At 46.1% G+C, this 22,662-nt stretch overlaps 3 protein-coding genes across 13 annotated transcripts in view; 2 read left to right on the top strand and 1 right to left on the bottom strand.

Annotated features, from left to right (window-relative positions):
- The first annotated feature begins 1,436 nt into the window (after positions 1-1,436).
- On the top strand, positions 1,437-5,466 carry LOC114765703 (E3 ubiquitin-protein ligase MARCH3). The gene is made up of 5 exons (XM_028956044.1): positions 1,437-1,681; positions 2,935-3,143; positions 3,758-3,962; positions 4,397-4,603; positions 4,692-5,466. Exons 2-5 carry the CDS (start codon positions 2,959-2,961, stop codon positions 4,848-4,850), a joined length of 756 nt encoding a protein of 251 aa, XP_028811877.1. The 5' UTR covers positions 1,437-1,681; positions 2,935-2,958; the 3' UTR covers positions 4,851-5,466.
- Positions 5,240-10,960, bottom strand: lmnl3 (lamin L3). Of its 8 annotated transcripts, XM_028956043.1 has the most exons (12): positions 10,458-10,960; positions 9,347-9,503; positions 9,107-9,232; positions 8,861-9,031; positions 8,316-8,441; positions 7,807-8,027; positions 7,502-7,721; positions 7,314-7,421; positions 6,918-7,037; positions 6,720-6,830; positions 6,554-6,614; positions 5,240-6,212 (listed from the first exon to the last, which is right to left on the bottom strand). In XM_028956043.1, the coding sequence occupies exons 1-11, from the start codon at positions 10,844-10,846 to the stop codon at positions 6,573-6,575; spliced, it is 1,791 nt and encodes a 596-aa protein (XP_028811876.1). In that variant the 5' UTR covers positions 10,847-10,960; the 3' UTR covers positions 5,240-6,212; positions 6,554-6,572. The 8 variants fall into 8 exon arrangements, with proteins under 8 accessions (XP_028811876.1, XP_028811872.1, XP_028811875.1 ...); XM_028956039.1 differs by having other exon boundaries at positions 8,861-9,503; XM_028956042.1 differs by having other exon boundaries at positions 5,240-6,830.
- Positions 10,961-13,529: 2,569 nt separating this feature from the next.
- adamtsl3 (ADAMTS-like 3) overlaps positions 13,530-22,662 on the top strand; it is a 90,559-nt gene continuing 81,426 nt past the window's right edge. For 3 of the 4 annotated variants that reach the window (XM_028956533.1, XM_028956531.1, XM_028956536.1), the window contains exons 1-2: positions 13,530-13,746; positions 13,946-14,067. In XM_028956533.1, coding sequence (XP_028812366.1) covers positions 13,999-14,067 — 69 coding nt within the window. In that variant the 5' untranslated portion in view covers positions 13,530-13,746; positions 13,946-13,998. Of the gene's footprint in view, positions 13,747-13,940; positions 14,068-22,662 lie in introns of those variants that run through there. The other variant, XM_028956532.1, reaches the window with a different exon arrangement.

Genomic DNA, 22,662 nt, shown 5'->3' with positions numbered 1-22,662 from the left:
TAGATCAGAAGCTCATCGTGTTGTATTATTCACAAATAATGGACATTAAATGACTTACCTTTTTTCATATTTCTGAGGCAATTACAGTCAATAATTCCATTAATTTTACCATAGATTAATGATGCTTATGGTTTCCAACATATCAGTCACAGCATCCCAAAACCATTAAGAGAATCCAGTTGATTCATGGTCACTGGGGAGGGTGCACGAACCATGTTCGGCAGTCCCTCTGAACTACAGCTGCAGAATTGTACAATGGGGATCAACAGGGAGTCGCCTGGCTCGGCCTTCTCGTCTGACCCCAGAGAAAGAGGAAGTCGCTTTAACGCGGCAGCTTGTCGCTCTGTTATTATTCCCTGTGATAATCTGCAGCGTCTGGGCCCTCTATACTGTCCCGAATGTGTCAAAGGAAATATTCACCCTCTTGCTCTGTTCATGAAGGAATTCTCTGCTCCCCCTCGCCTTTGTGCAAAGCAGCTTGGGTATGAATGGTCGATGGGATTAGATCCGGACGGAAAGAAAAGGGAAAACTGGGAGCGCCTGGCCATGGCAGTCAAAGGAAAAGTCTCCCAGGGCACAGCGCTGCTCCCGCACCACTTTCTTCTTTGATAGGAGTGGACATAAACTAGTGAACAAATCATAAATATGAATTGGACGGCTGCCTTCATTGCTCCTTCGCTGCTAATCTACACCATTTAGGTGTGGGTTCTTCATGTTGCTGTCCCAGAAGAGGTTAACGCACCTCATCCTTGTAATTGCCTTTCCTCCATACATAGCAGTCCCTTGCAATCTACCATAAACCAATATTCACTTAACATTCCGAACATTGTGCTTTTATCTGAGCTTCCGAGACATTCTGAGCTCACTGTAGCCTGTAGCACAGTGGGACTGTCCACGTGAAGCATGCATCACTCTTCAATCTGTCAATATCTGTCCTGGTTGGTTCATGGAAGGTGCCCACATTAACTCATTACTGTTTACTGGACATGCTCAGCCGTATTTTACATACAACCAAGACACTTATGCATAGTACTACAAATGCATATTAAACATGGTGTAAAATGACATGAAAACGAATGAAACAGAAATGTCTTTGTTGAGGGTAAAATATATTTTATGTAAATGTACCTATAACAATACAACATATTCAATATATACTCATTTATTATCCAGGGGTCAACTCTGTCTTCATATTACACTAATTAACCTCCATGAAGTGGATGTGTGTCTGATATAAGCAACAATGTGTAAAAATCCCCCAAAATGTATAATAATAAATGCTGTAATAGAACAAAAAGTTCTATTATAATTTCTGGTAGCACTTTCCACCCACAGCACGGTGATATTACCATAAAGGCAGGGAAATAGTGACGTCTAACTGGATTAGGGCGCTATAGAGAGTAGGTGCCCTTAACGTAGCTTGCAGTGATGTGAAAAGGATTTCCATTTGTCTCGTCTGTGCCTACTTTCCCCATCTAATCCCCATCTATTCTCACCGCTGACCTTGAGCTGAATGCTAATCTGAGCAGCGGAGAGAAACAGTCCGGCGACGGGCTCCTTACAGGCAAGGGCTGCAGGCAGCTGCCAGACGGTGTGTGGGGAAGGAGACACTGGCGACCGCAGAAGTGCCTGTCTGGTTTTTATGGAGTTTTGGGAGATGAATATCAGTGTCATCTTGTTGGTAAGTCACATTTTTTAAATGTATTCATAACTGTTTTTACTTTTAGGAGCCCATGTAAATGCTGGTTTTGGATTGTTTATAGGCCAGGATGTAATTACTGCAAATAGTTATTTAGATTATTTAGTGAGGAAACAGAAGCTTAATGTGTAATGAATATGTGTTCCTCTGAAAGGGTTTGTTTGTACTGTGGCATGCGTTCTAAACTCTACAACGGCTCTCTTGGAATGGCCTCCAAAGCCTTTAATAAGAGGCTTTAATGGGGGATGCACCTTACTAACAAGAATGTGTTACCATGTTGCTTCAAGATATAAGGTGCCACACACATATCCATGCATATACATGTGGGCATATACATGTTTTTCTAGAGGGAATGGTGCAGTTAAAAAATTTTTGTATTTAAAAACTCAAAGTCGTTCAATGGGTTTGAGTTTTGTGGTTTGAGCGCTGCCAATACAGACAGGGGAGGCTGAAATTCTCAATGAGAGCTGAACTGTTATGTGGCTCTGTTGATTTATCCAATTCCCACACTCCCAAGACGGGATCAGTGCACAGGGATTACGATTGTGGTCACCCCTTCTGCTCCCACTGAGGCCGAGATCAAAGCGAGGCCAAGTTTCTGCCCAGCCGGCCCACATGTCACTTCAGAAAAGCCCAGACAATCAACACACACACACACACACACACACACACACACACACACACACACACACGCTGCCATACTTGTACAGAGCACATTTATTGTAAAAATGGGGAGCCCTTCATTCGAACAATCGAACTTTGCTTATAATTGGCATAAAATATGAATATATTTCAATGCAATGAATGTGAGGATAAAAGAATGGTGGTGTTACATTTTGCAACAAAATCCATCAATGCGTTTCAGAGCACTAGTTTTCAGTGCTAGGGGAACTGCACTGAAGGACTCCGTGGAGACAAAGAGGATTAAGATAAAGAACACTCTCATCTGCTTTTGATACCCCCTCATTTAATTTCATACAAATACGCCACCCTGATCCACACATAAAGGGCGAGGAAATCACTTGAGCCAGAGCGCTGTGCTCTCATTGTTTGGGTGCAGATTTAGAGTCATACCCAGACTATTGAAGAGATTAAAATGACTCCAGATCTTTTCGAGAGCAGGTTACCGGCCCTCGGTGGCACCTAAATCATTGGGTAATTTGGCACAGCTCCTTGGCGAGAATGACTAAACGCGTCTGGCTGGCTCTGAGAAAGCTCTCCCTGCCTGGCCTCAGGTGGGATTTCAGTGAACGGAGTGAATGGCCCCCTATGTAGCTGCCATGGCCTCTGAGGAAGATTCGGGCGTGCTGGCCGGCAGCCCTGTGGCGCTGCTCAAGACTCAGCCGGAGCCTTTGGGGGAGGAAACGTCCGTCCCGGTTATCCAGGGGGTGGTGGACTATGATGGGCCCGTCCCCTCTGTGGTCACCTCCTCCAGTACTAACAGGTGAGATAAAGAATGGGAAAAAATGCTACAGCCGAACTGTCTGGATAGTTTCTGGATAGTCTATGGACATTTGGACAGTTTACATTTTAAAATAATATATAAAAACTTAATATAGTTTTTATATATTAGTTTAATATATAAAACTAAAGGGACAAATTCAAAATGAATAGACGTTTTTGACAAAGGTACAGAAAATATTAAATAAAACATACTATTTTTAAATTGGCACTAAGCATAAAGCATGGGGCTTGCTCATTAGCGTAAAATTAAATGCGTCCTCAGGAAATAGCACGTCAATAATCAGCCTGATTAGTTATGCTTCTTGAAAATGCAGATGACTACCAACAGGTTCCTTATTCTTTCAGCTATGTTTGCAAGTCTTGACGCATGTATTACCTTACTGGTGCTTAGCACCAGTTTGAAAATAATGCCCCGTGGTGTGTAGCATTGCACACAAAGATATGTGTATTTGTCAGTGTATGTTATGTACATACTGTATGTGTAAGTATAAATAATGACGAATGTATACAATTTATTAGGCTTCAGTACCCTTGTTCTGTATTCTGAGTGGTAATAGGCGTTGTAAAAGCCCTGATGTGTATACTGTGCTGCAGCTTGTCCGGTGACGAGCCTTTCTGCCGGATCTGCCATGACGGGAGTGGTGCCGGGGACCTCCTCTCCCCCTGCGAATGTGCCGGGTCCCTGGCCATGGTGCACCGGGGCTGCCTGGAGCACTGGCTCACTGCCTCCAACACCAGCCGCTGCGAGCTCTGTCGCTTCGAATTTGCCTTGGATCGGGTGCCAAAGCCACTCACTGAGGTGAGGGAGCAGAAACAGTGGAGCAGAGAACAGGCCACGCCCTGTCAGCCTAGAAAAAGATTATCTTCCGGGCTCATCTTTAACCACACGCATTCACCCCATGCCAAATAACCCGTGTTAATTACTTAGACAAATTCTCCAATGCACATGAATGCATACTGCACAACCGGGGTGCAACTGCCACTTTAAATTGAGATACCAGTTCCCGTGCACAACAGTGCACAAGGCATTACGTTCCAATAATGGACATTACCTTGTGCGCTGACCGGCCTGCTGTAATCTGCTGATTAAGGCCCGTGTGATCACTACCTAAGCCACGAGGCACAAAACTCAAATGCTCATATAATGCATTGCATGTTCTTCTTAAAGCCTAGAATAGTCCAACATCATCAACCTAGTAAAGTCAGAACAAACGGGATTTCTGCATTGAACAGTGGTTGACCAGCACGTCCACGCAGCATCAGAGGAGAACGGTGTGCGGTGACGCCGTCTGCTTCCTCTTCATCACGCCTCTGGCGAGCCTGTCAGGTTGGCTGTGTGTGCAGGGCGCCATGGACCTCTACAACAGCAACGCCATGGAGGCTGTGGGCCTCATAGTGCTCACCATGGCCCTCTTCACCATCTACATCTTCTGGACAGTAGTAAGCAGACACACACACGTGTAAATGAGGGATGTAAGTAAAACAGCCCAGCTAAATGCAGCCCTAAGCACATTTCTGTGTCCTACAGGTGTCACTGCGATACCACGTCCACCTCTTCAGGTCATGGAAAAGGACCAATCAGAGAGTGTGTCTGCAGATTCCCCAACCAGCACAGCCTCAGCGCAGCGGACGGTCCTTCTCCGTCCCCTTCCCTAATAAGGACACCGGCAAAGAGACGGTGGTCTAATTAAGGAGAGCAGGGATAAGCGTCTGAGGAAATGACTGGTCACCTCCTCCTGGGAAGGTGGTGGAAGAGTGAACAGCGTCATTCACAGCTATACAATTTTTTTGGTTTTTATATTCACATCGGGGAGCCGTGGAGAATCGTCATCACTGCTCCGTAACAATCACCTTGATGATTCCCTCCAACGGATTTAACTTTTATTGTGCTGCCACCATGTGGAGGCTAGCAGGACCAAGTATAGCAGGACGCTTTTGTGCCTAGAGACTTGAAGGACAAATTAATCCGGGTGTTCACTAATTGCTCACGATTTGAAATATCAGGCAACGCGAGTGGCTGTGAAACGGAATGTGCCCTCTATATGCTGTAGGGCGGACACCAAAGAGACACAAAACTGTTTTAATCATAATCTTTATTCAAATTCAAAATCACCTAATACACGTGTGCAACAAATATCACAAATACATAGGATGGACATTCACAGGCATTCACATTTGCAAGGAAATTTTTGAGCTGTTACTATAATATTTTCAGATTTTGTGGTTGGGGGGAATGACAAAGAGGTTTAAAAAGCTTTTTCTGGTGACAAAAGAAAAATTTTAATAAATACGCTTGATCGATGTCCCTCCGTGCAAATCAGGTAGTATGAACGTTACCTCTCCCAAAGCAGGAAATTCAGCAGCAAGTCAGACAGAATCCTACAGTCACACTCCCAACACGGGATGACAAATGTACGGCGTGCTCAGGAACTGCATGACACAGACAGACAAGCCAGAGAGCAACCCGAACATGTCACATTGTCACCGTCCCATTTCCCATAACTAACTCACATTCTGTCTATTAAATATTAAATATAAGCAGAAAACCTCATGGTACCACATCAGCTGCTTCTTTCAAGTCTTCAAAAAAAAACCGCACACATTTAGTCACATAATCGCTAGATAAAGTGGCTCATGTAAGGCACTGAACAAAGCAAGATCCTGTCGTTTTCAGACTGTGGTAAAATGCTAATGTAGTAAAGTGTCAAGCATCAGATATTTAAAAAGGCAAGCGCTCAGTAGGCTGAGGGCGGACAACACTGAAACCTTGCCAGTGTTGGTTGTTTGCATCTCTATATTATTAAGGCAGACAAAAAAAATATATAGTAATAATACAAAAAAAGCCAAAGTGCTTTGGGCGATGCTGTAGGCACGTTGAATTTGGCACGGAGCGGCCTTACTCTTCCTCATCTCCCGACCAAGTTCGGCCCCGAAGAGATAAATACTGTTGGTTGTTTTTTGGTCGCTCTGCTGGTGTCAGCAGATCACCGGTTCCGGTGGGCGGGGCTTACATGACTGCACAGCTAGCCTCATTGGCTCCTTGGGCTCCCTGTGAAAGATCGCTGCAGTCAGACATCATTTTTGGTTAAAGATTCAATGGACACACACACACACACACACACACACACACACACACACACACACACACACAGGCATGAGTTCAGGGGAAGGTGATGAGCCATGGGGGTGGGTGGGTGGGTCTTTGTTAGGAATCAGGACAGGCGTGGCAGGTTCATGCTTCTAAGACTAAATGTATTGTTAGTCTTTAGCATATGCTTAATGTTATTGTCTATTCTGGGCTTAAGGCTCTGTTGACCCGGCAAGCAAATGCAGAAACCTGAATAAAAAACGTTCAGCTTTGCAGCAGACATTATAAATGGATCACCTCACCTACAACAGGGTGGACAGCTCAGAAAATCAGACAACACTTTTCCTTTTTCTTTCTTTTCGGCTTAGAAACAACATATAGAAAACGGTGTTTGTGAAATGCCACCGCGATTCGAGTAGCAGAATATTTATTGAGTTTCAAGACGTTTGGGGGGGAACTTGCGCTTACCTGTCGTCGAAGGTGGATGTCACCGCCCGTGACGAACTCCTCGTCGTAATCCACGTCAGAGTCTCCTTCAGCCCCTTTCTGCACACACACAAGCCTGCGCTCGGCAGCTTCCTGGCGGGAGGGGCACAGGGACGCTTACCAACAGCATCTCAACAGCAGAGCCCCGCGAGAAAAGAAGTAAATGTCCCCTCCGGTTACCTCCTCCTGGGGGGTGAACAGGGTCACGCGCACGTCATTCACAGCTCCCCAGCTCTGATGGCTCTTCAAGAGCAAATCGCCCGGAGGCACAGGCTCCACAACCGCTCCCGCTGCCCAAATCTGACGGAGCACACGCTCATTCACCACCATCCTTCTTCCAAACACTTTTAAAAATGACATTTTTCTGGGAAAATCTTCAGTCGAAACTTGCCATTAAAACAAAATGGAGCTTTTAGTGGAGCTAAAAAGAAATTTTAATAATAACATATCGATATACTGTACATCCAACTGTCTGGTACATAAGAAATAGTTTGGCCAATGTGGCAAAATCCTGGTGCGTAAACGTAACTTTTGAAACTTTTCATGTAAACCATCAGCGTTTGGATTAATCCTTACAGTCAGGGTGTGTCCTGCTCTAAGTACATAGCCTGACGGGACCTGGTAGATGACCTCTTCCAAAGATGGGTGACTTTTCCTTATAATCCACCCACCTAAAGGCTGGTCCTGTGGTACAACAGACATTAATTCGTTTTATAGCTGGTATGGTTTTGATATGTATTAAATATGAAAATGGACGTCCTCACCAGCTCAGAGTTATTCTTGATCGTGATATAACGCCCCTCCAGATCGATCTCATCAATCGATACGTTGCCTCGTGCAGAGGAATGCTGGGATACCTTGTAACAGGGAGAGAGCCCACTGGAACCCTCATGTTTCCTTTTCTTGCCTTTGAGCCTCCGGGTTCCTTGAGCGTGTGTTCTGGGGACATTAGCTCGCTCTGACGGGCTCGGGGACAACTTCAACCTGTACGATGATTTAACATTTTAAAATGTGCATTCCAGACACAGCATGAACCAGAGGTTCTCAAGGGTGTTGCGACCAAGCAGACCTTTGCTCTTCTCCCTCCAGCATCTTCCTGTAGGCGTTGATCTCCATGTCCAGGGTGAGCTTCACGTCCAGCAGGTTCTGGTAATCTTCCAGCTGGGCCTGCATCTGCTCCCGCATGTCTGCCATCTCTTGGTCCTTACGGGTGAGCCGCTGCTGGGCCACCTCTCTCTCGCGGTCCAGCATGCGCTCCAGCTCCCGCACCCTACCCTCCAGGGCAGTGTTCTGTCAGGGCGAGGGCAGAGAGGGGGTTCTATTAACATATGGCCGCTACCGCACATACATTTACAGCATTTATCAGTCGGCCTTATCCAGAGCGACTTACAATGAGTAGTTACAGGACAGTCCCCCTGGAGCAATTTAGGGTTAAGTGTCTTGCTCAGGGACACAATGGTAGTAAGTGGGATTCGAACCTGGGTCTTCTGGTTCATAGGCGAGTGTGTTAACCACTAGGCGGCCACCACCACATAAAAACCACATGAAAAACCGGATGGGATCATCGCCACCAAGTACCTGTTTCTGAAGGTGGTTGAGTTCAGCGGTCTGAGACTCCAGTCTGAGCCGGGCCCCCGCCAACTCCTCCCTGATGGACGAGGCGAAGTCGCTGTTCTTTGTGGCTGCCTGTTGGGCGTTCTCCAACTGCGCCAGCAACAGTAACAAAGACAAGAGAAGGGCCGCTGAGCGCATTTCGTTCCGCAAAACACGCCGCCACGTCATTACAGAACCCGGAAGGCATTTCAGAATTCCACACCGGAGCTGAAATTTAGCGCCGAACTGGGACACATCACACGGAACACTATACTAAGGCTGTCTTATCGCTCACTTTGCAAATTATTAATTATGAATAGGACTAATTCTTAAGGCTAAAGCGTGCTATAATATATGGGGTGAAAGTGACTACGTTGGACGTGTCAACGGAGGCGCGTCACGCGCCACCAAACTGAATTGTGGGGCTGTTGTGTTGCAACTTTTCAAGAATCATCAGTAATGCAAACCCCTTAAAAAAAAAAAAATGCTACCGTGACGCCTGACATGAACTCAGGCGTGGCAGCGGTTACCTTGGCGACAAAGGTGCGCTCCAGCTCCTCCTTGTACTGCTGGATTTGCCCTTCGTGGTCCTTGCGGAGCTGCTGCATGGCCTCGGCCAGCTTGCTCTCGAACTCCTTCTGCCTGCCCGAGTCCACCTCCACCAGCCTGCTCTCGTGGCGGCTCCTCAGCTCTTTCACCTCCTGCGCAGTCGAGATGCCAACGCTCGCCGTGCAACTTCTCCATACGGAGAATAAAAAAAAAAACGTGTCTCGTACCTGCTCAGTGATGTGCCTCTGAAAGTCTATCTGCTCCTGCAGCGTATGGATCTGGTTCTGAGCGTCCACCCGCTGTAGCATCTCCGCGTTAAGCTGGGCCTTGGCGTTTTGCAATGCTGACTCGAGCTGAGAAGCAATGCGCACAAAAGACAAAAAATCATGAGAAGAGCCTGGCCTTCCACGTTCTAGACACAATAAAAAAAAACGTGGACTCTGATGCGGGGTAGGGCTCAGGCTTACGTTGGACGTTTGGGCCCTGAGGTCAGCAATTTCATTTTCCTGCCTTCTGTTCCCTGCTAGCAAGTTGCTGTATTCGGCCTCCTTGGAGTTGAGGGCGGCTTCCAGCTGCCGCCAGTGTCCGAGGGCGGTGTTCAGCTCAACCTCCTTTTTAGAATTCCTACGCACATTTCAACATGGGCACAAAAAAAAAAAAAAAAAACCCACCATGATCCGAGCTGCCGTTTCACTCTACTGCCGAACAGGCCGATCTCACCAGTTCGCGGTTTAGTTACGGAGCTTCCTGGCGTACTGCTAACAGGAGCCCAGGCACCATACTTTAAAAAATGAGCTGCGACAAAGCATCATGGGTAACGCATACACGGCGAGAAACCAAACTGGCCGGGATAATTTAAAGACACGGAGACAGGGGGTTCCAGGGACAGACGATGAATACATTTATATTTACAGCATTTATCAGACGCCCTTATCCAGAGCGACTTACAATCAGTAGTTACAGGGACAGCCCCCCCCCTGGAGACAATCAGGGTTAAGTGCCTTGCTCAGGGACATGATGGTAGTAAGTGGGATTCGAACCTTGGTCCCCTGGTTCATAGGCGAGTGTGTTACCCACTACCACCCAGAGTAGAAAGATGGGGTGACCATGGTAGTCTAATTCAAACCAACAGGGCCCAAAAGTTCAACCTCCGCTCATGCGACAGGTGATGAACCGGACCCACAGTTGGTACATTTGGGCACGTGTGGGAAATCTCTAGCTAGATGGACCCAGCAAAGTGGTGGTCATGGCCCTAGTAAACCAGAACCCCACTTTTGTACCATTGTGGCCTATTTACAGCATTTATCAGACACCCTTATCCAGAGCTCCTTACAATCAGTAGTTACAAGGACAGCCCCCCCCCATGGAGCAACTTAGGGTTAAGAGTCTTGCTCAGGGACACAATGGTAGTAAGTGGGATTTGAACCTGGGTCTTCTGGTTCATAGGCGAGTGTGTCACCCACCAGGCTACTACCAACCATCTGAGAGCGTCCCAGAGCGTCTCCAGGGGGACCGTGTCCCCGGAGCCACTGGTCGCAAGTCGCTCTGGACAAACGACGCCGTGTGTGGGTGCCACACCTGGCCTGCAGCTTCCTGTGGTCCTCCAGGAGCTGGCTGAGCTCTATCTGCAGCCGGGCCCGCTCGTTGGCTATGGAGTCCAGCGACTTTCTGGCGTCGGCCAGCTCGGCGTCGTAGATCCGGCGGATGTTGGCGGCTTCCCGGCCGCTCGACTCCTCTTTCTCCTCCAGCAGCAGCTGCAGGGACGACTTGTCGTTCTCCAGCTGCCGGACGCGCTCTATGTAGGCGGCCAGGCGGTCGTTGAGATGCCGGAGCTCCTCCTTCTCCTGCATGCGGCTGATGCGGGTCGGGCTGGCGCCGGAGGACGGGGACGCGCCGGCGGTGCTGCGCCGGGTGGCGCGCGTCGCGCGGCCGGCGGAGGCGACCGGCGTGGACGTCGCAGAGGCCATGGGCGCGACAGTCGGGCGGGCTGCTTCTGGCGTGACTCGGAAAGTCTCTGATCCACCGGCCAAGTACTCAACTCCAGCCTCGAAAGCGACCCGGCCCGAATGATGTCACATCACAAGACCAGAAGGGCAGAATTTAAAGGGAACGCGGCGAAACGCGCGTCTCCTCTAGCGGCCGCTAGAGGGAGACAGATTCCACGCCGATTCTGACCCGGGCCAAGTTTACGCAGACGTGCACAGGTACAGGTTCATGACGAATAAGTTATAAGGTTAAAAAATAATAATAATAAAGACTGTGCTGCCCGCCCGCTCCCTTTCGAGCATGCAAAAGTGAATGCAACTAACACACACCTAACACATTTACATTTACAGCATTTATCAGTCGCCCTTTTCCAGAGCGACTTACAATCAGTAGTTACAGGGACAGTCCCCCCCTGGAGCAATTTAGGGTTAAGTGTCTTGCTCAGGGACACAGTGGTAGTAAGTGGGATTCGAACCCGGGTCTTCTGGTTCATAGGCGAGTGTGTTACCCACTAGGCTACTACCACCCACTACAAATTATTAATTTGAGTTTACCTTCCTAATGTTTTCTTGTAATAAAATTCAACAAATTGTTTGTTTGTGTGTTGTTTTTATCCAAATTGTGGGCCCAAATGTATGAGACAAGAAATGAATATGAACAATAGGCACTGTGCAATTGTGCAATAAAAGAGTGGCTTGATGTAAACAAGACGAAATGACTCCTATGCATATGTGTATATTTCGATAGCAGCAAACGGCGATGAGCTGATGACTGAAAAATGGAAGGACTTCGGTTCTGTTGACTCTCCTAAGAGAGAGTTAACAGACTTTCATCAAACTCATCTTTCTGTATGTTTCAACAGGAATAGGAAAAAACGATAGAACAGATTTCATTCCTTGAGTATTCCCTTTCAAATCTGTTGCCGTTTGGGGCCATATTCATAAAAAACATGATCAGTTTGACAGTTTTTTTTATATTACAGGGTTTGGGTGAGTTTCAGATGTTCATCGTGCTGTGAGACCTCAATTTATGGTCCAGCCGATTCTTTCTCGGACGCACAGTTCCACCGACAGAGTCACTTACATGACACGCCAGCGTTTACAAGCTCGGTCTGGCTCAGCTGAGTGAAGTCTGTGATATGACCTGAGGTCACCTGATGTACACCTGCAGCCTCAACGCCTTGGCTGAGGAGTTGCCACGCTCAAGCCGCCCCCAGGTTCACATTCTGGCACGCAAATGAAACACGGTGCCAGAAAAACGAGAAAATGAACTAATCAGAGCTCGACGCATGAAAGCCTATCCCATGGCCTGTGACAAAATCTCGAGCTGGCTGACTTTGATCAGGGACAGAGCCTACAAACGGTACGAGGGAGAGAAGCCGGCTTTCTGCTGCCCAGTGTAATTAAAAGTCAAAGAGCTGCATTTTCACTGTCACATTTTATTCCTCACCTCATAATAGAGCAGCAAGCTGTGCCCTCTGGCGGATCCTGATAGATTCTTTGATCTCACCCCATGTTGCATGACTTCACTCGGGCATCATTCCAAGAAGCATTATGCTGCACTGCTTTAAGGTCATGAGTTTATATATATATATAAATGTGTGTGTGTGTATACACATATGTGTGGGATTATTTGAGAACATTATTTGATGTCACGTTAAAGACAACTTACTGTTCGGTAAACTTTAAACTGTTCTTAGCGGTTTGTGGCTATTTAAGCCATTGTTGTTGTCTGCAATTGCAAAAAGGAAAAAAATATATACATATATAGAGAGAGTGTAGCGGTTCACATGACAAGGAAATATGAGAAAAAAAAGAGTACCTGCTCTACACCATAATTCTTCCCGGGTTATCATTTTCCATCACTGTTGGACAGAACCATAGAAATGACTCTTGATTTCAGTAATATTTCACAAAGATTTTTGTCTCCTTTCCACACACCACTGCCTATTGGAATAAGCTTCCTCTAGACCTGGACTGGAAGGTAAGAGCTGGTGCCTACCTTCCAAAAATTTGATTTTGATTCAAATTAAAGTGGTTTATATCCCACCAAGGTATTTCTTTAAAGATTGCAGAGAGGAGGCGGACTGCTCCTTTCGTCGAATTGTTTGTGAAGATCTAAAAAATGTGTGCGCCTTCATTTTTCAACAGATTAAATTTGAATTCTCCCTTTTCCTCCAATTGTTTGCTTTTACCAAAGCAATCCAAGACCATTATAAATCTATTTATTTTTACTACCTGCAAAGTCACAAGTCCATAAATCCTACTTTCCCAGCCATGATCAAGTACACCCTGCAGTGGAAAGCTATTAATTCTGGCATTATTCAATTATGTTTGTACCGCTGCTGTTAAAAAAATGTGAAAAACACACACACACACACACACACACACACATATATATGTATATACACACACACACACACACATATATAAGTATATATATATATATATATATATATATACACACACACACACACACACACAGTATATATATAATGTAAATATAATGTACGTGTGTGTGTGTATATACAGAAACACATATATATTGTTAATGTTTGCCAAATTGTTGTGTGGATGTATGGGTGGAGGGTGGAATTTGACCGAGAGCGCCGCCTAGCGGAACGCCTGCGGGCTGCACGCAAACTTCTGTCAGTCGGCGGTGTTGAATTCCGCCCGAGCTGAAGTTGGAGGCGAGCAGCCGCTCCTGACGCACATCATCCCCGCATAAACCCGCAGCGCGGCGCCGCCGGAGGAGAGACGCGCGTTTTGGTCTATTCAACAAAATACAAAAATAAAAATAAAAAAAAGAAAAGAAAAAAAAGATTTTTATTTAATTTTTTTTTTTTAAATGCGGATTTCGACTTGAGCGTGTTGGAGCGAAGGTGAGTCCCGTCCGCGCTATTTTACTCCCCGGCCTCCGCGCAACCTGCCGAACTCGGGGACCGTCCGGTGTCCCGCCGCGTAATAAAGCAGGTGCCCGTCGCTCGTTCATCCGGACGCGGGGCCAGTCGCGGCGGAGCAGCCCCGCGGTGGTGGCGGTGCGTACTCAACGTACTCAACGTACTGAACGCTACTTTTCAGGCGGAGGTCCGAGGACCGATACGAGTCCCGTGGCCTGGGACGACGCCTTCGAGATGGACCGGCCGAGTGTCCTCACACGGGAGACGTGTGTGGTGCTCTGTGTCCTCTTCTCTGCGGTCCAGGTAAGGAAGATTCTTCAGTTTCCAAATGTTCTGACATTGCACCAACATCAGGACCAAATGTTCACAGATGCATTTTTTTTACCAGTTCTGTCACTCAGGAGATAAACTTGAAGGATGTTTTTTCTGAACAAAGTTAAAAATGGGAGGGGTCAACGGGAATGACTGACAGCTCACACACGCCCTTCTTCCTCGTTCTGGACGATTCGAACAAGCGCAGCGCCAGATCTGTTTCCTTTTTTTATTCCCTTTAGTGCATTAGCACTTTAGTGCAGGGACGTGTCATCCCTGAACCCCCCGGTGCAGGTGGATGATCGACTCTTTCTTGTGAATAGTGCTCATGGCCTGCAGAATCTGTGGTGCAGCAAAAACCTTCCCTGCAAGTCTTTACACTGCGGGCGTTACTCAACATGATATCGCAATTTATTTCAATCCAGTAACACATTCAGTAAATTCAGCCCTTTAAAATGCATTTTTACTTTGATTCTGGCGCTGTAGTGGTGCTGGACATTAAGGAATCCACCCTTAAAGGCAGAAGTATCCTTGCTGTTAACTACATACTCATGTACGTAAGTTCCGTATGCTGAGTTCTTTGCATACTTTTTTGTGCACATACGGAAAAATTGACAGAACGTATACGAATACGGATGCAATACCTGGGTAATTACATAGGGGCGCCGTTGTGGCAGATCGGGAATCAACAGAGGACGATTTAAAGATACGAGTATACATTAATATATTTGGTTTGCGGCCTTGACCCTGGAGGCAAGGAGTACACACTACAGATTACAACGCACCGTACGGACGCAAGTATTTCAGCACCAATGATAACAACGCAACTGTGTACGGATACGCATATGTAGCTCACAGCAAGTGCATTTCTGGCTTAAGGCAGAAATTGCTGTTAACTATGTATGTATGTTTGTATGTATGTATGTATGTTTTGTATGTATGTATGTACAGCCGTGGCCCATATCCTACGTTCTTGCCGTTGGTTTTCGCGCACATACTCAAGAATTAACAGAGATGCAATACAGAGATGCACTCAACAGATTTTAAGATACAAGCATTCATTATTTTTTTTTTTGCGACCTCGACACTGACCCCTAGTGGTAAGGAGTGCACACTACAGATTACAGTGCACTGTACGGACCCAACAATGGAAATGTTTATGTATACTCATATGTAGCAAGTATATGTATACCTTTAGAGATACTGTGTACTGTGCAGTATGAAAGTTGCTTGGTTGGCTAATTAAAAAAAAAATAATTTTATGTCATCCGTTGCTGTCGGGAGTTTGTCTGGCAAAGATTCACCCAGGCCTGGCTGTTGTAGGCATGAAGTTCTGGATTGCCCCCTCTGATCTTTTTATGGGCCGAGCGAACAGACGAGCTGGAGCCGCTACCAGGTACTTCGCTGGCATTAACATGGCAGAGCGTTCGAAGGATTGTGATTCTGTCGGATGCTTTTGTCATTGTTCGGTCATCTTTTCCACTGGCACAGATTCTCGGGCGCGTGGCGAATTTCGCTCGGAAACGGTTGCATCTCCTAGTCGGGTTTAGAGAGAGAGAAAAAAAAGGGAACCTCACTTTCATACCTGGGCAGGATATTTATCACTGCAGGAAAGCGGGCCCTGAGGCATTTTTCAACGGAACGCGTTACGTTTCTGTCGGCGCGGATTTTAAGCTTGTACCACGGTCCGCAACCTGCGCAACAATCTTTTAAGATAATATTTGCCTTTGCAGCTAAACGCTTTCTCTTGATTTATGTCTGTCCCGGAGTGGCCCCGGGGACTTGTTAAATGGCCTGGGGATTTTCGGCAGTGAAAGCGGCGGTGTCAAGACAGGTGGTTCTAATATATTGTGTTTTTTTTTTTTTTTAACCACCATTTGCACCTCGCTCTGCTTTTAACCCCTCTGACCGAGCAGGTCTGACCAGGGCGTTGGTCGGAGTGCTCCTGCTGAATCTTGCTGCTCAGGGCGCAGTCTGCGAGGGGAAAACCTCAGGAATGGACGGGGGCCGGCGGGGAGTGGCGGTCGCAGATTAAATTAGGGGAAACGTCTCAGAATGTGCGTACCTGCTCGCGTGTTGCTGAATGATTCCATTCAGCCCGCGCGCGTGGCATGTGATCGGGCGAGATCTCTCTCTGGTAGCTGCTGATTTCTGGTCTTATCGTTTTTTTGGACGCGAGCCTCTGGTGGGGCCTGTAGCCGAGACGAGGGCACAACTGGCTGAGCAGATGTGCCGAGGAGAGTCTGGCAAATCCACTTACGCTCTCTGACCCTTCACTTTCACACCTGGCAGACAGAAATGTCCCCCGAGGCTGGCAAATGAAGACACCAGGGGATATAAAAATACCGTACTGGCCCAAATATAAGACACCCCCCCCCCCCAGACTTTTTTCCTGACTTATGAAAATACTTGTTATGAAATATCATATTTGGCGCCATCTGTTGGTATTGCTTTTTCTTCGCGACGTCGACACTTTTTCTAGCAAACCTCAAGCGCAGGAGAGCCTCTCAAGCACGTGAACTCTGCGTGCTGTGGCGCCATTTTTCCCTCCGCTCGCCTTCATCAGTGGTAAAGTGGAAGGATGGTTTTGGGGATTTTGGTGCGCAACGCTCAGGTCCCAAGCCATGTCTGCCGGGCAAATTTAGGCTCTATGCGGAGGGGCTGTGCTTGGTGGCCTGAACTATAAATTGACTTTACCTTACAGCCTAATGTATGGAATGTCTGATTGAGCCCACTGGCACTATTTTAGAACTGGGGCTGAGCGCAGTGCTGAGCACCGAGAGCGTTGCCTGTTTGTTAGTATAAGCTGAATGTTTTACATTTATAGATGAAACAAGAAAAAAAACACAGTGTCTTGAAGAATAGAAGCTATCTACCATTTTTGCTATTTGGGAGGAGCCTCGTTCTGGATTATTTTAAACCCATGCGTCAAAAATTGAAGGTTGTGTCTCTTTCTTGTTTTTATGTAAGTCTTAATTACACTAGTAATTAAGCCCCATGTTTAGCATGTGATGCTGTGCCTATCGCAGGTTAGAAAATACTACAAGTATGGAAGTAAAGACACAATCACGTCTAACTGGACTAAATGCAATTTGGAACATCCATTACTTAAAATGTCTCGTCAAGTTTAGGAAAAAGAAGAGACTCATTTTAATGTACCAAACGTGAGGTTACATGTGAGAACCAGACCCAACAACCTTACATTACAAGCCCTTACATAGCTTGCATTCGCCATTACAGTTTGAACAAATGGGTAAAAAAATGGACTCCTCTGAGTGTGTCAATGCATATTCTATGAATTCAGAACAGACTGACTATTCATAATGATGCATGAGGAAAATAGAGCTGAGAGTAACTGGAGTGGCTCAAAAGTCAAGTGTCCTTGAGTGTCCCGGTCCGATCACGGCTTGCTCCGCTTGGACGTCGCCTCGGTTTAACCGCATTTCTTGCGTTGTTAATTTCACAGCTGCCGCAGTGAACACTGTTTTACAGCCGGCAATAAACACCTGACCGTCGCAAGGAAAGTTTGATGGAAGAGTTCATCCTTAGACAGATATTTTGTTTGTGTGGCGTCCCTTGCCCAGAAAAGTTGTCTTCAAGAATTCACCAATTCGCCAACGATCGGCACAAGCTCCGTGGACGTTAAGGCAAGAATGGGACGGTTTTCTCCTCATGGTGTCTGACTAAGCATACAGCTAAAATTTAATTGGCTTAATGGAACAGAATAAGAAACTTCATGAGGCGAAGCTCCCTCAGGGCAAAAGGCGGAAGCGAAATTGGCCACGACTGGAAGGGCTGGAATTCAATATACGGCATGTGTTTATTGTGCCGCTAGTGTAGACGTACGCGGTATTACCGCCACCACAGTTGAAGCTCCTTGTGTCAACCTGGAGGCCCTGTGTGAAAGGAGGTCCATTGATTGAGCTTATTTGCAATTCTGCAAAACACGTGTGTAACGTTACCCTTATAAAATGGATGTAATCTTGAGTTTACATCAGGAGCGGTTTTATGGTATGGAGCCCCCTGTCTATGCTGAGGTCACTCCGTATCGCCGAGGCTTTGATTTCCTTGTGTGAACCAGGCGTTGTGGGTTAAAATGTGAACGCTCACAAATTTGACAGCAACAGATTTTCATGTGTGATACTAGCCACATTAGCAACAGGCCCTCGTGTCAATCTTTTCCGGGATCTGATCCAGCTTTGTGCTGCTGTTCTAAATGGGGGTTCCAGATTGTGTTGTCATTTCCCTTGAAACATATTCCCTGTGGCTTTGTGAATAAATATACCTTTTTTTTGGGGGGGGGGGTTTAATTCAGAATTTACTGATGTAATGTTTCATGGGGCTGGCCAGAGATACATATGGTTTATTCAATTATCTAATGCACATTATCTCTTTAGACGTTAAGCCACAAGCTCTTCAGCTAACGTCCAGTGCCACATTTTGGATTTATGTTTCTTTGAGGAGGGCCGAACCCTCAGCTGCTCCTAATTACACTTTTGCAGATAACGTCTTTAATCAGGTCTAAACATAAATAGGTTTCTTTTGAGAACGGGTAACTCTGGGGCCTAGCAAAATGATAGAAAATTGGTCTTAATAAAACACACATGCTGTCTATCAACGGGCCCTGCGTTTCTTGTTTTCGTCCAGGGTCTTGTGCACGCTGGCCAACCTTGTGCAGAGGACCTTGAGGAACTAAGTGACATGCTGTGAAATTCTATGACAATATTTTCCAAATTTTTCTCAGTATCAACATTCATCAGAAATGTTTTACTGGTAGTTAAGGAGCATGCGCCAGGCATAATAATCAGTTATGCAAACAATGGAGCCGTATCTTCACACAATCTGCAAATAAAATCATAATATGATCGTTTTTTTTTTGTTTTAGATATAGAATGTTCATATTACAATACCAACCTCTTCAATGTATCAGCCGGCCTTTTCAGCAGAGAGACCTGTATTCATAAAGCACACACTTTGGCACTTCTGTCAATTCAGCACAATAGTGTTCTAATAATAGAGAGAACGTGCTTTATAGTGTTTGTTCGCGCCAACATAATTTTTAGTCCTTATCGTTCTGGCTTTATGTAGTACTCAGGATGGAACCTCATACTCTAAGACTTCATTCATGTTGGATTTGGCCCATAACCAGCATAGGGCTTCAGCCAAAGGTGAAAAGATCACTTATCTGCTCCCTCCTTAACCTTTTACATTTTGTTCGACCTCAAACTTTCCCTCTCTCTCTCAGTCTTTCAGAACCAGGTTGTGAGTTGAGGCTCTTCAGGCCCAGTTGGTTTAAAAAGACTCTTTCATAGACCACTACAGTGTGGCCTTTCACTTTGCACTGCTGTAAACAGGGAAGCTCCTTTTTGGACACCGCACCCTCTGCCAATCAGCTGGATGCAGTCATTTCTTCTCTCTGATTTGCCTCAAATCTCTTAAGCCTCAGACAAAACCTCTGATACGAACCCCGTCTACGGTTCGGGAGATTCGTGATAACCAAGGAGAGGGATGTGTGAGGCGGGAATACACACCTGGGGCAGTGGTGGCCTAGCGGTTAAGGAAGCGACCCCGTAATCAGAAGGTTGCCGGTTCGAATCCCGAGCCGCAAAGGTGCCAATGAGGTGCCACTGAGCAAAGCACCGTCCCCACACACTGCTCCCCGGGCGCTTGTCATGGCTGCCCACTGCTCACTCAGGGTGATGGGTTAAATGCAGAGGACAAATTTCACTGTGTGCACCGTGTGCTGTGTATCACGTGTGACAATCACTTCACAAAAAAAAACCTACCAGGCCGAAGTGAAATATTGTGCTTTTATTTACAGTGAGAAGTGAACAACCAACCAAAACCTAGAGTTCTGTAACTAACAACAACCCACAGGAGGAACAACACGCCATAAACGGAGAGACTTTACAGTTAACACACAAAAACACAACTAACAACACTAACCACACTAACTCGCAACAGAGGCTTTTCTCTAAATCTTCAACACTCCGAAACTCTCCTCTCTAGCTTCCTCCACAACGAAGGGCCCCGTCTGCTGGCTGGAGTTGTCCTTAAGTGCTCCTGTCTGATGAGTTGATTGGCTGACTGATGATGAGCCCATTGAGGCATACTGTATGTGATTTTGGGCTCTATAAGAAATAAATGTTGTTGTTGTTGGTGGTGATGAGGGAATAGGTAGGCGGAACCGTCAATTCCAATCTCCACCTAGCAAAGAGCCTAAAAGGGAAACACACACCAAACACAGAGCACCTCAAACCACTCCACGGCCAAAAGGACGTAACAAATGTTTATATAAGTCTTTTCCAATGAGTGTGTTTAGTAATGAAGAGTGCAGTCCTACACCGCTTGTGAACTGTCCTTTTTCCTCTTTTCAACGTGTTGGAGCTCTTGGAAGCTTATTTTTGCACAACAGTGTGTGGTTTGATTTGCAGTCTGTGGCTGGATCGTAACCCTCCACCATTTTATAGCCTTCTGGAGACCGTGGGCTGTCCAGAGCACCCATACCACCTCACAGCTTGTGGGGGGAGAGTGGCTGTAACTTCTGATTTCCATCAGATACCATTTCCACCTCTGGAAACCTCTGTGCTGGAGGGTATCCAGTGAAGGCCATACAGGACAGGGCGGTGCTCATTTGTCTCTCCTAGCACCAATTCCATGCATTTATTTCATGTAACTAATGTGTTAGTAAAAGGTAGTTACTGAATAGTAAAGAGGAGCTGTCTGTGGTGCTGATTCCTGGATCATCGTGTTATAATGATTTTGGATTCATGAAACAGATTCAACACAAAAATATGTTTTGATAGATGAGGCATGATCATTTTTGGGTGTGGTGAAGATGCTGTGTTGAATTGGGTTGAATTATGGTGATTATATAATTTATGTCATTTAAATTCTCACTAACCCTATGGATGGAGGTACCATAACGTTGGAGGACTGGCATGATACAAATGCTGATGGGATAAATGTGATTGATCGTATTGGTTTGCATTAAAAGTGAACAATTGGACAAGTAGATAGAAAACAGCCAGTAGGGGTGGATACTGAATGCATTGTCATGAGTGTATTTAGTAATGTATTCCTTTACAGAATACTTTCAGAATACCGCAGTTTCAGCACACATAAAATACACACATACAAAATACACGGTACACACATCTTTTCAATATGAAACCGCTGGGCTGGAATTTTTTTTCACTTGCAATGGTTCTAGTTGGTGTTTTTTTTTTTTTTTTGGCCAATTACTTGTTGCAAGTCATCATCAACATGAACAAAATCCGGGGCCTATAAATCAGTCAAAATACGCAACAAGAGGAGTCCTGATGTTCTGGCTTTTTCACTACAGCTGGCAAATAGTATTTTACCAGATAAAGAAGAGAGCTGGTCTGAACTGCCAAATGATATCTTCCCATGCTCCTGGTCGCCACAGCCCATTTTGGGTGGTATTCATTTTCTAGGTTACAGATGAAGGGGCTGTTAAACAGAGGACTGTGCATGCAGCCTTTTCTGCCAAGCTCCCGGCAGTTTCCATAAGATCCTCTCTCCCGTATCATATAACTGAAAGGACATGGGGATTAGTGGCTTCTAAAGCCCCTGGCTGGCCTTGACACCCCCAAAAGGGGGCAATCCGTTCGCCTCCTGGAACTTGGCCTGTGACATTTTCTCCCGAATGCCTCGGTGATGTTGTCACCTCCGGCCTCTCTTCTGCAGGATTAAGGACGCTTCTGTCTGGCGATGTGGGATTTAGTCCTTTTCCTCACGCCCTCGCAACTCCTCAGCTGGAAGGTCTATAGATTTGTTGTCTATTAGCAGCGTGCTATATCTGACTGTAGCCCCCCTGTGTAGGGTGTCAGGCGGCCTGTCAGATATGTCTCGACTCGCGGAGTAGCTGCACTGTGCCGATGTGCTTGCGAGTGTGTAGTGGGCAGGTAGGCACAATGCAGGCAGATGATAAGTCCTACTGACTCACTGCTCTGGTTATTCTTTGTTTTAGGTTTGTTTAATGTAGATGTGGTCAGGGCGGCGTGGTATTGCAGCAGTTAGAGCTTCTGCATTATTACAATGAGACTTGGATAGAAGTCCTGGTCTAAGATGTGAGTTACATTCTGGTCGGCCCAATTGGAGATGCTGAATAGGTCCTTTTGTGTGTTCTTGTGCCTTGCCCTGGGTTTGTTCCTGCAATACATCTAGGTTCCAGCAACCCCAACAACCCTGGTCCATATAAGCTTCATATAATGAAAAGTTTTCTAACATGTTAAATATCACAGTGAATCATTGAATCAGCAACAGAATTTTACCTCTGGCTGAATTGTATATCTGTTCTTTCGGTGTGTGTGACGTAAAAGCAAGTCAATCACCACCTTTTATAGTCAATAATCAGTTAAATGGCTCGACCAAGCACTGCATGGAAACATGTTCATCTCACACATCCTATCTGAGAAGAAAATACGTCTTAGTGCAGGGTGGCATAGATATATATTTTTCTTTTATTCTGAGATAATTTCCCGGTGCTATATATAGGGTATGTATGTGCACGAGGGTTATTAAAAGTACTTGTTGAGGGTGGCGTTTTTGCTGCACAGGGAG

Source organism: Denticeps clupeoides, chromosome 16 (assembly GCF_900700375.1).
Source record: "Denticeps clupeoides chromosome 16, fDenClu1.1, whole genome shotgun sequence".
Taxonomy (NCBI): Eukaryota; Metazoa; Chordata; class Actinopteri; order Clupeiformes; family Denticipitidae; genus Denticeps; species Denticeps clupeoides.
The sequence above is the reverse complement of the archived record's forward strand: the minus strand, read 5'-3'. Positions and strand labels throughout refer to the sequence as shown.

Excerpts from the sequence above, each read along its gene's own strand:
- lmnl3 (XM_028956036.1), bottom strand. The coding sequence starts at position 10,846 with ATGGCCTCTGCGACGTCCACGCCGGTCGCCTCCGCCGGCCGCGCGACG. Across the intron at positions 8,028-8,315 it reads TCAACCACCTTCAGAAACAG|AACACTGCCCTGGAGGGTAG; the intron begins GTACTTGGTGGC and ends TCGCCCTGACAG. Across the intron at positions 7,722-7,806 it reads CTGGAGGGAGAAGAGCAAAG|GTTGAAGTTGTCCCCGAGCC; the intron begins GTCTGCTTGGTC and ends ATCATCGTACAG.
- LOC114765703 (XM_028956044.1), top strand. The coding sequence starts at position 2,959 with ATGGCCCCCTATGTAGCTGCCATGGCCTCTGAGGAAGATTCGGGCGTG. Across the intron at positions 3,144-3,757 it reads ACCTCCTCCAGTACTAACAG|CTTGTCCGGTGACGAGCCTT; the intron begins GTGAGATAAAGA and ends ACTGTGCTGCAG. Across the intron at positions 4,604-4,691 it reads TCTACATCTTCTGGACAGTA|GTGTCACTGCGATACCACGT; the intron begins GTAAGCAGACAC and ends TGTGTCCTACAG.